The sequence below is a fragment of the Corapipo altera genome, unplaced genomic scaffold (genome assembly GCF_003945725.1).
Source record: "Corapipo altera isolate COAL_440 unplaced genomic scaffold, ASM394572v1 44, whole genome shotgun sequence".
NCBI lineage: Eukaryota > Metazoa > Chordata > Aves > Passeriformes > Pipridae > Corapipo > Corapipo altera.
In genome coordinates this window covers 3,912,578-3,923,812 of record NW_020884880.1, presented here as the reverse complement: position 1 = coordinate 3,923,812, position 11,235 = coordinate 3,912,578, and the positions used below count along the sequence as shown (strand labels likewise).

Here is an 11,235-nt window from a genome sequence, read left to right as displayed (position 1 = left end):
GGGTCCCGGGCAGCCGCTCAGGCGACGCGGCGGGCATGTGCCGGTAAACAATGACCATATTGTGAAATGGAAAACAGACTCCGGCTCCCTCCGAACCGCCCGCTCCCACCGGATGTGTTAAATAAAAACCACTGGGGGAAAACAGCAGAAAGGCAAGAAAAAAAGGGTTCGGGTTTGGACGGACGGGGGGCCAGGAAACCCGCAAACAGGCGGATTTGTGTGCTCTCAGCCTGGTAATCCTCGCACGGACTGCAGCGGCGGCAGATGCCTTCAGAAAGAAATCAGCTTGGGGGGTTTGCGGTTAGATCTGGTGGGTTTTGTTGGTTTGTTTTTTTTTTCCTTTTAATATCGAAACTTTTTTTCTCCCCTGCCTTGCCACTGAATAAAACAAGAGCAAACTTTCTCTGCTGCAGGAAACCGATCCAGATTTCCCCGGTGAACCGCACAAGCAGCCTGTCGGGACGTCTTGGCCGGGACCCGCCGCGGCTCCGGAGCTGCCGGGGCTGGGTGCGAGACCGGCGCCCAGCTCCTCTCCTTTCTCTCCCTTCAAACGGCACCTTCCTGCCCGGACGTGTTGAAGTGCAGTGCCCTGGAATTTATGACACAAATGGGCTTCCCCCCCCCCCTTCTCTGCTTAAAACCTCTACCGTCCTTTCCAACTGGATGCAAACTGGGAGCTTTAATAAACTTACTTCCCCCTTCCCCAATCGTAAACGTACATCCCTATGCAGTTCTTCTCTTAAAAAAAAAAAATGGAGGAGGGATATTTCCAATGGATTTAAGCAAGTAATTAATATCATGAAATGCTTAGGGATTTGTTTAATGTGATTTTATATGAGCTGTGGATATTTCCAAAGCAAACAATAAGTTCAAGTACAACATGCATGGTTGTGTTACTAGCGTTACTCGGTTGGCTGGGAGATCTTCGGTGAGCAAACAGGCTAAATCTGGAGAGTAAACAATTTCAGAAAAACCTACAACTCCGGGTCACTGAAAACAGGCTTTTATTTGTTTTCCTTAGTGTCTAGTAAAATTCGATCTTTTTTTTTTTTTTTTTTTTTTTTTGCAACGCTGCTGTAAAATCACGAGGGACAGGCATCACCAGCCCCTGCCTCTCCAGGGCCCGGCCACAGAGACCATTGCCTGGGACATGGTTGCGTAGATGGGCTCAGAAAACCCGGTACAGGTGAAGGAGGGTGCTGCTGGCCAGGGTGCTGTGGGGAGGACACCTCCGCACAGCAGCAGTCACTTGTTGGGGGCTGTCACCCGGAAAGTGAGCTCTTGCGACGGCCTCCAAGTGGAGAAGCCCCACGGCGGCCTCACAGTGGTCCTGCCTACGCGTGAGGGTGATTTGAGCTCTCTTCACGAAGGGCTTCTGACCCTGGGCTGGAGCCGAACCAGATGGTGAGCATCGCCACGAGGCACTGAGGTGCGGCCACGCGTGGGGCCGAGCGGTCACAGGCGCGCCTCCCCTCGCCGGCGCTGGCGAAGGGGTCGGGGGCTCTCCACCCACGGACATCGTGCCACGGTCAGGTCGCCTTTCGCAAAATCCGCGGGGTGGGTGCCCTTAGGCCGGTATGGTGCCATTAGCACCTTCCCCACGTTCCCACGGCTGGGCGTCATGCCGGGAGTCTCCCGCCTGGCTTCGGGCCGTGCAAGGGTCTTGGAAATGCAGGAAATGATGTAACTAAAATTCGAGATATTTGGGGGTAATAGGGTTTGCTGTATTTAGCGCGGCGATCCCGGCCGGCGTTCCCCCTGCGAGGGAGGACGACCCGAGCGAAACATTCCGGTCAGACACTAATATTTAGCGTCACCAGATCAGAAAACGTGCTGGGAACCAGGAGCGCACGGTGCGTTGCTCCCAAGCCATCAACATAGCCAAGGGGGACCGGATGGCAAATCCGAATGGCGTGGCTGCAGCCTTCCCCCGCGGCGTTGCAGGTAGGGGTGCGGGGGCACCGGGCTGCAGGGCGGCGAGGCTGGCCGAGCCCCCTCGCTGGCTGCAGGAGTGGGGGGAGCCGGAAACCTCCCAATCGCGACGCTCCGGCTCGGAGATTGCTGTTGGTATTCACTTTAAAAGAGCTTGAATGGGACTTTTTTTTTTTTTTTTTTTTAAGCCGAAGCTTTGTTGTGCTAAACTAGTTGGACGAGTTAGGGTGTCGCTGCTCCCGATTGCTCTGGCCAATGGAACCCGATCCACCCTGCTGTGCGTAAGAGCGCAATTAAGGATTTAACCAAGCCTATGCTGCGCCCCAGCCAGCAGTCTGCCGGAGACAGACACCGCGCCGCAGCCTCCTCCCCCAGACATGTCTGCTTAGACCCGAGCAGCCCCGCCGCCAGCCCCAGCCCGCCGCCGGCTCCCAGCTATGACAGGAGTATTTGACAGAAGGGTCCCCAACATCAGATCCGGCGACTTCCAGGCTACTTTCCAGACGGCTGCAGCCATGCACCACCCGTCCCAGGAATCTCCCACTTTACCCGAGTCCTCGGCTACGGATTCCGACTACTACAGCCCGGCGGGGGGAGCCCCGCACGGCTACTGCTCGCCTACCTCGGCTTCCTACGGCAAAGCTCTCAACCCCTACCAGTATCAGTACCACGGCATGAACGGATCTGCCGGGAACTATCCTGCCAAAGCCTATGCAGACTACAGCTACGCCAGCCCCTACCACCAGTACAGCGGAGCTTACAACCGCGTTCAGAGCTCCGCCAGCCAGCCAGGTGAGGGCCGGGGGCCGGGGGTATGTGGGGAGCTCCAGCGGCGTTGGGGAGGCTGGGAGTGCGCGCCCCGGCAGATCCCTGACTCACGGGCAGCGGGGATGCAGCTTTCCCTGAATCAGAGGGAGAACTAAATATAAATAAACAAATACATTGGGGGGGGGAGAAAATTAGAAAAAAAAAAAGGTGGAGACCTGGTCTACCTTTTTTTTTAACCAACCCGCACGAACTAAAACAAATCCTAGGACTAGTGCTTTAGGGCAACAAACTTTTATCAGCTGCCCCCGGGCCGCCACGACTACCTCCCTCTTCCTTCCCCCTTCAAGAAGAAGGAGAAAATAGCCGAGCCTTGTTGCGTGTCTCAAACTCAGGTTCGCGGTGTTGAAGAAAGTTTCCTTCCCCCTGTGCTGGAGGGGTGGGGGAGGAGACTGGGAGGGGGAGCTCAGCCGTGGCGGGGCTGCGAAGCCGGGAGTGTTTTTACCAGAAAGCGCCGCGGTTTTAGTGCTTTCCCTGTACTTCTTTCTAAGTTGCTGTAGGGGGAAAAAAACAAGGGGAAAAAAAAAAAGAAAAACAAAAAAGAAGGGGACAGGGAGAATAAAAAAAGCAATCCCGTGGCGAAGCCAAGCGGCTGGGGCTTGGCTGGGACGACTGCGGTCGCGGCGGCGCTTGGGGACACGCCGGCGACGGCGGGGGGAAGGCACGGGCGTGCGGGGGAAGCGGTAGATGCCCTGAGTCGGTCTCTGCTCCGGACCGGGCTCTTCCCAGCAGGGCACCAATCATCCTCCGCGCACGCCCCGCGCTCCCACTCACGGCCGCGCAGAGCTGCACGCCCGGCAGGATGCCCGGGACGGGAGCGGGAGGCGGGGGAGGGCCGGGGTTGGCCAAGGCCTGGCGCGGAGGGAGCGGGGCCCTCCCGTCTCACCGCGGAAGCCGGCGGAGGTTGCTCGGGGCCGCCGCCCGGCGGCGGAGCCCCGGGGGGGAGCCGCAGGGGCCCGTCGGGCCGGCGCCGCTGCCCTGCCCGGCCCGGGGGCGGGATGCCGCCGCCGTCGGCGCGGTCTGCGCGGAGCGGAGCCTGTCCCGCGCCTTAACGTCTGCGTCTGTGTCTCTCTCCCGCCCTTGCGCCCGTGCAGAGAAGGAGGTGGCGGAGCCCGAGGTGCGGATGGTGAACGGCAAACCAAAGAAAGTGCGCAAACCCCGGACTATTTATTCCAGCTTTCAGCTGGCGGCGTTGCAGAGGAGGTTTCAGAAGACCCAGTACCTCGCCCTGCCGGAGCGGGCTGAGCTGGCCGCTTCCCTGGGACTTACGCAGACACAGGTACCACGAGCGGTTCGGCTCGGATCGACTCGGCCCCAGAGGGTCGCAGAACCCCGCGTTCACCCTGGCGCGGTGGGAAGGGCTGGCTGGATCGGCCCCCGCGGAGGGACGGGAGGGCGCGGGTTCCCGGAGCCGCGAAGCACCAACTGGGGCATTAATGGTCGCTTTCCCTCCCCACTCCCTCTTTTCTTTCTTCTCTCCTCCTGCCCCGCTCCCAGGTGAAAATCTGGTTTCAGAATAAAAGATCCAAGATCAAGAAGATCATGAAAAACGGGGAGATGCCTCCGGAGCACAGCCCCAGCTCCAGCGACCCCATGGCCTGCAACTCTCCACAGTCACCTGCGGTTTGGGAACCTCAGGGCTCGTCCCGCTCCCTCAGCCACCATGCCCACGCACACGCTCACCCTCCAAACTCCAACCCGTCCCCTGCATCCAGCTACCTGGAGAACTCCACTTCCTGGTATCCCGCTGCCAACTCCATCAACTCCCACCTCCAACCCCACGGCTCCCTACAGCACCCGTTAGCACTCGGCTCTGGGACAATTTATTAGAGTCTGACCTCTATTATTTTATTTTTTTTATTATTTTTTTTTGCTGTTCCTTGGACTCCTGTGTTTTACTGTTAAGGAATAATAACGAAAGGAATGCATATGGGGAATTTTTAAAAGGGAAAAGAAACAAACAAAAATATTAAAATGTGTAAAGCTTGTGCATGTAACTTATTGCATTTCAGAGGAAACCCTTTTTTATACAATACGGACATTTTTTGGCTCAGCTGTGGACACTATCAATGGTGCCTTGAAATCTATGACCTCAATTTTTCCAGAGACTTTTTTCAATGTTATTTTAACCCTGTAAATAATTGTAGATAGAGGAATTAAACTGTATATTCTGAATAAAATAAAATTATTTCGACCACGATAAATGTTTCCAAATTACCCCTTGTTCTCTTAATAAGAGGGAAAAAAATATAAGGCTGATTTGCTTGCCGAGAGAGACAGAGGAAAGAGGATGGGAGCTGGGAGTTCACATTTGTTTGCAGTGCCATGCAGTGCCACCGCAGCCTGGGCGTGCTGGCAGGATGTGGCCCTTGCAGGTCCCCACGGACGAGCCAAGGGGCGGCGGTGCTCTCTTCCCACTGGAAAAGGGGCTCTGACAGGACCGCGTACACCTTATCGCACCTTAGTGATTTAAGCCGAAGGGAAAACTGCCCATCCTGACGCTAGAAAGCAAGTCTCTCGCCTAAGCCGCCCCGAATCCTTTCCTGAGAGCAATTAACGTCGAGAGCTGCACACTCCACAGCCCATCAGTCGCCCATGTGCGCTCAGCTAATTATACAAATTATGTTTCCGTCAAAGGGAGCCACTAAATATATGAAAAGGATAAAATGAGAGCCCTGCTCCCCTCGCTCCTGGTAAAAGCCTGCGGCGGCTGCGGCTGAAAGAGGGACGTTGGAGAGGTACTTTTATTGGTTTTGTTTTATCTCTAGATACACGATTTAGGGAAAGAAAACGTGCAGCAGAGCCGTCGCTAGCGCTGTGCGGTGCTGGAGGCACGGCTTTGGCGGAGTGGCCGGTGCGCTGCCCACTGGCTTGGGACCACTCTCGTGGAGCGTGGGCCCCTCTCCCAGCAGAAACCCCGGCCGGCGGGGCCACCGCGGCAGCCGTTCCCGCGGGGACGCTCCTTCCAAGGGGGGAGCGGTAGTTCACGGCCGTGCGGGGTACGGCGACAGCAATGAATGTGCCAAAGGCATCGCTGAAGGATCCCCGAGATAAAAAATGCCTCCCTGGCAGCCGAGGCTGGAGGGGAGAGTGCTGGCAGAGGGGGAGGCAAGGCCTGAAAAGGCACGCTCCTGCCCTGGGGCACACTTACCTGTCTCTTGTCTTTCTCCCTGCTGTCCTCCCCCTCCTTTCTTCTCCCTCCGCTCCTGCCTGCCATGTTCTGTGCGTGTGCGTGAGTGCGTGTGCGTGAGTAGTTTTCTTCCCAAAGAAAGAAGCCCGGGGTTGCTGTTTTGTAACAGGTTTGGGGGTTGGTAAATGTCTTGCAGTACAATAGACCAGTTTGTTCGGTTGTGCTCCATGCACGTCAGGGTGTGGGGGTGTCAGAGCCACCACCGGGTGCCCACCCCTGCCCGCTGCCGGGCGGGCTCTGCCGCTCCCCGCGTCCCAAGCAGTTCTGGGGACCGGCTCCTGCTCATTTCACTCGCAAGGTTTTAGGTACTTTCCCCGACTTTGGGGCTGATGAAAAGCTCGTATTTGTCTCTTCTGCTTCCACCCTGTGCAAAAAGAAAACCAAAACCAAAAATAAAAAAAAAAGCTTGACCTTTTCATTTTCTTCCGTTCTTTTCCTCATTTCCCTCTAGACAAGCATTCAACCTGCAGTAAGAGATTCTCCCTTCCCCGAGGTCACTTCCCTTTGCAGAAAGGCTTGGACACAAGAGGTGGAAGTCAATTTCCCAGGTCGGTCCACCCACCCTTTTCTCTGAGCAGCTGCCGCGGGGCTGTTTGATTACGGTAACCTGCAGGGGCCGGGAGGGCCCAGGAGGACAGTGCAAGAACAGCTCCGGGAAAGTGGGATGCCGGCAGGCAGGATGGAATTCCCATCCCAGGCAGGGATAGGAATTCACACAGCCACCACTGGACTGGGCTCTGGCACCTCTCCTTTCTCCGAGCCAGCCGAGTCAACTCCACTCGGTTCTCCTGCCGGCCCCTCTCCCTTTTAATTTCCCCTCCTCCCAGATCGGGATGGTGTTGGGCAGGTTGGGGAAGAGCCTGACATCCCTCCTCCAAACAGGAAAAAAGATGCTCTCGCCGTGGCGCCAACCCCAATGAACACTGGGGGTCTACGGCCGCCTGCCCCTCCATGAGAACCTCGGGCCGATGGGGATGTTCCTGTCCTCTCGTCTCCGCACACACAGGCAGGTACACCCCGGCGCCTGTCCCCGCCTGGGTGCACCCCCTGGGCTCTGGCGGCGGCCGGAGGGAGCCTGGCTTGTCCAGACCTCCCCCTTTGCCTCCCCAGGAAGGGGATGAGATGAACTGTCCTTTGTCTAATGTTGGGTTTGGGCTCGGTGGATTGCTGGCTCGGGGCTTTCCCCCCGCCTCTCCGCTCTCTTCTCCTCCCTTCTGTTTTCCTGGCGGCCACTTCCATGTGGAGCCGGGGCAGCTCGGGGAGCCGAGAGGAGCCACATTCCTGTGGGTGCCGAGCGGCTCCAGGGCTGAGCCACAGGGCCTGACACACACAGAGACACACAGACGCGCAGACACACACACGCACACACAGAGCAGCCTGCAGCCCCAGATGCCCCAGATCGAGAGCTCCTGATACTGCCTGCACCCCTGGGGCTTTCACACCCACAGCAGATCGACCCCCGGCTGCACTGGCCTCCGGTTGGGGCGCACTCCCACAACACCCACACCTAGGAACACATACTGCCGACCACCCCACACCTACGAATACGAGGGGAGCACCTTCCCACTTCCTCTGAAGAGCCCTCGCTATCCCTGATCGGGCGTCCCCGCACCTCCCTGCGGACAGAACCTCCAGTCCGATGGAAAGGGCTACCTCATAGAGAAGTGCCTCCGTTTCCCTCCCGCTCCTCCCCGGGGAAAGAAAAACCACCCTCTCCAACCTGTCACTGCGGCAGGGCAGCCCGCTCGTCAGGCATTCCTGTCGCCCTCTTGCTCCCCTCGATCTCCCCGGTGCATTCGCTCCCCTGCGGCTGCGCTGCCTCCGCGGCCTCCGCGCTCTGCCCGCTCCGCCGCCGGCAGCGCTGTGTCCCCAGAGTGCATCCCACATGTGGCATCGATTAGAGACTTCTGCCACGTAATTTTGCAACTGACAGACTTTAGGTGTTTTGGTTGTGGATTACGGAAAGGAGATCTATTGCTCCAGGAAAATCGGGGCGGGGGGGGGGGGGGGGGATGGGGTGTGAACCCCCTCTTCTTGCTTTCAGTCATTTGAGCGATTGCCTGCAGTAACGCAATAACCTGTTTTATAGGTCAGACAAGAGCCGTGAAAAAGGAACTGCATGGTTTGCATAGTCCCCCTTTCTCTCTCTTTTTTAGAGAGAATCTGTGTTGCATCAATTAAGTATTTCTGCTCTTTGTTCGGCGGTGCGTCTGTTTACGTGTGATTTGGGGTGGATAAGCAATGGTTCATCTGCCTGGAATATAGACCCGGGAATTGCCGACACTCACCCCACGCCCCGGCTGTCTGTGAGAACACCTTCCACGGACACGACCTTCAAGGTCGCGGGAAAAGCTCCCAGCTCCCTCACCTCCTTATTTCCCTTCAGGTGAGGCCCCGGGGAACCAGCCCAGGCCAGAACCCGCGAAGGATTGAGCACTTGGCGAAGGGGAGTCTGGGGATGACTTCTCGCTCCCCTCCCGCTGCCGCCGTCTCCTCGGCACTCCCAGAGAGGCTGTCTAAACCTCAGCCTGGGCTTTGCAGGATGGCTTATCCAGCTTCGGCGGGCCAGATCCTGACCCGTCTCTGTGCTCTGTAGCGGCATCGTCTGCCTGGCTGCGAAGCTGGCCCTCCATTCAAGGAGATCTTTACAGTCTCCTCGATACGCACCATATAACACGTTTTATAGGGCTTTTGCCTCGCGGTATCCACTGAGCTTTCCTTTTTTTGAGGTGTTTTCACTAATTCGCATGGAGAAAAGGGCACAGAGGAAGACTGCGAGGTGCCAAGCGCGGCTGCGGCCCGGGGAGGCCAGCAAGGGCCGGGGCTGGCAGCCGACCTGCCCACGGGGCCAGCTCCGGGTGCTGCCTCCCTGCACCCGGGTCCTGCGGGGCCCGGCGGCAACGGCGCTTTGATGATTTAGCCCATTAAAAAATGAAGCGGGTTTTTGTATTTCGTGTCCAGGGTTAATAAAAGTTAATCAGGAGACGAAAGCCAACTAACCCAGTGAGTTAACCTCGCTAGCTGCAGGTAGTCCTGTTAGCCAGGCTCTTTTGGTTAATTAATTACAATTGAGTCGGTTTTGTGATAATTTCCCTAAGGACCCCTGAGGACGGGTGCACGGGAGCGCAAAAGGCCTCGGACTCCACAGCCGCCCGGAGAGTCCCTGGCCCCGGAGTGCCACATTCCACACTCTTCTCCGCCCGATTCAGAGTCTCCCGAGGCTTCTTGCCCGAAAGTGACGTTCAGTCACCTGAGAGGAGGCACACGACAATGGCGAGCCCACTTTTGGGGATGGGTGGAGAGCGCGGGGATTCTTCGGGTGCCAGGGAGAGGCTGCCGGGAAGAGCCGAGCGAGAGGTGGACTCATGCAAGGCGGGAGCCGAAGCATCAGCCCCTGACTGCACATCAGGCTCGCACTCCTTGAGATTTGGACACGTAACGCTGCAGACCACTGATTTGCTGTTTTCTTAATTCCCGCTCTTCTCATTCCCTATGAATCAAACAGTCTTTTGTCCTTCAGAGTTTGATTTGATCGCTACTGTTCACATTCCACTTTTGTATTTTTCTCTCCCTATACCATTACTCATTGAGTGCCCCGTGAAATTACAATCGTACATTTTCAACTCAGCAACCCATTTGCAGTGCAAAAATAGGGTCTAAATAATGGCTGAATTAGCCCTACTGGACAGTTTCAGATGTAACACTCTGTAATAATTATATTGCAGGCTGGATTAGGATGCTATTATCATAATCTGGACGTTTACAATTATCTGTAATTTGCAAAGATGCGCCAGGTCTTGATTACAGCAGGTTTTTTTTTATCAAGCTAACCATCACTAAACAGTGACAGTAATAACAGCTAATTTTGCTGGCAATATAAGAGGTGCTGGGGTGTGCAAACAATTTCACACCTGGATGTGCTCACTCAACCAAGAATATAGAGAAAGAGCTTCTGCCCTGAGACTCAGAAAAATATTCTCCACTGCTTCTGTTCAGTATAGATTTCTAGACCCCGATCCTTGCTTAGCAGATTTTCACAGGGGTAAGTTTTGGGGCTCGCTTGGGTTTGGGGTTGGTGTGTGACTGCTCCGCGCCTTGCCCGTCGAGGCACGCTCCTTCTTTACTCGTTCCCCAATTTCGCGGTCATTCGCGCTCCGGTGTTTTTCCTCGGCGGCCGGACCCAACAGGTCCGCGCCCCCTTTCCCTCCGCTGCTGCCGGGGCGGCGGGCGGCGCGGGGCGGGGATGCTGCGGGGGCCCCCCGGGTGCCGAAGGGGCGACGCGGGACTCGGCGGCCGGCGGAGAAACCATGCGAGCCCGGGGCCAGACCCGTCCACCCGTGCCCGCAGCGGGGCGGTGGCAGCGCGCCTTTCCGCACCTTTCCGCGGCTCCCCGCGGCGCTCGTCCCGCGGCCCCGGGGCGGCGAAACCCGGCGGCGGGCGGGCGGTGGCGGAGCCGGCGCTGGCAGCCCGGCGGCAGCAGGTTTGGCGCTGGCGCGGGGATTTGCCGCTGCTCCATCCATAGATGACGCTGTTTCACGAGAGTCTCCCGGGGTGTCTGCCGCGCGAGTGGGAGCCGCTGCTGCCATTCGCTCACACCCCGCTCCCGGGAAGGCCTGCCTCTCCCACCTTCTCCCACGCTACGAAGCTAATGGGGCTTTTTTATTACTATTATTATTATCGTTTATTTGTTCACTTGCTTGCTTGTTGTCTGGGCTTTCTTTAAGCCTATTTGAGAAATCACGCGTGGGAATGGAGGGCACGACTCACCGAGCGGGTTTCCGCACCGGCACCCACGCGGGCGTACAGGCGAGGACGAGCCCCCCGCAAGCCCACGAGAAGCAGCGAGCCCCCCTCTGCCCCCGCCCCCGGGGGCGGACCGCCCGCTGCCGGGCCCCGCTGGGCGGTGCAGCGAAAGGGTTAAGGCGGCTGCAGAGACCATGGGGGCCGGGGCCCGTCGGGCTGAGTTCGGCTGGGCTGGGCTGGGCTCCCCGGGCTGCGGGACTGGCTCACCAGGGCATCCACCGCCCTTCTGCGGAGCGAGGGCCAGCCTGCACAGGGGCCGGCGTGGGGGGGTGTGAAGCGGGGTTTTCTGAAAGATGCACACGATGCTGTTGGTTTAAATGTATGGTAGCTTTCTCTCCAGTGTCATTTGAATAATTCAGTGAGCCCCACTACCAGCTGTACTTCTGAAGCCTCTTCCATTCTTTTCAGCATTATAATTTTGGTTAATTTTCAATTTTAGGCCCTACGTCTCTGCAATTTGTGTATGAATAACAGAATAATTTTCC

General features: G+C 57.4%; 1 protein-coding gene across 1 annotated transcript; it reads left to right on the top strand.

Annotated features, from left to right (window-relative positions):
• The first annotated feature begins 2,279 nt into the window (after positions 1 to 2,279).
• Positions 2,280 to 4,957, top strand: DLX5 (distal-less homeobox 5). The gene is made up of 3 exons (XM_027639279.1): positions 2,280 to 2,724; positions 3,852 to 4,036; positions 4,255 to 4,957. Exons 1-3 carry the CDS (start codon positions 2,370 to 2,372, stop codon positions 4,585 to 4,587), a joined length of 873 nt encoding a protein of 290 aa, XP_027495080.1. The 5' UTR covers positions 2,280 to 2,369; the 3' UTR covers positions 4,588 to 4,957.
• The last annotated feature ends 6,278 nt before the right edge of the window (positions 4,958 to 11,235 follow it).

What these genes read in the sequence shown, in the direction of transcription:
- DLX5 (XM_027639279.1), top strand. Translation starts at nt 2,370, where the DNA reads ATGACAGGAGTATTTGACAGAAGGGTCCCCAACATCAGATCCGGCGAC. An exon ending in GAGCTCCGCCAGCCAGCCAG is followed by an intron (nt 2,725 to 3,851) that starts GTGAGGGCCGGG and finishes GCGCCCGTGCAG; the next exon opens with AGAAGGAGGTGGCGGAGCCC. An exon ending in TGGGACTTACGCAGACACAG is followed by an intron (nt 4,037 to 4,254) that starts GTACCACGAGCG and finishes CCCCGCTCCCAG; the next exon opens with GTGAAAATCTGGTTTCAGAA.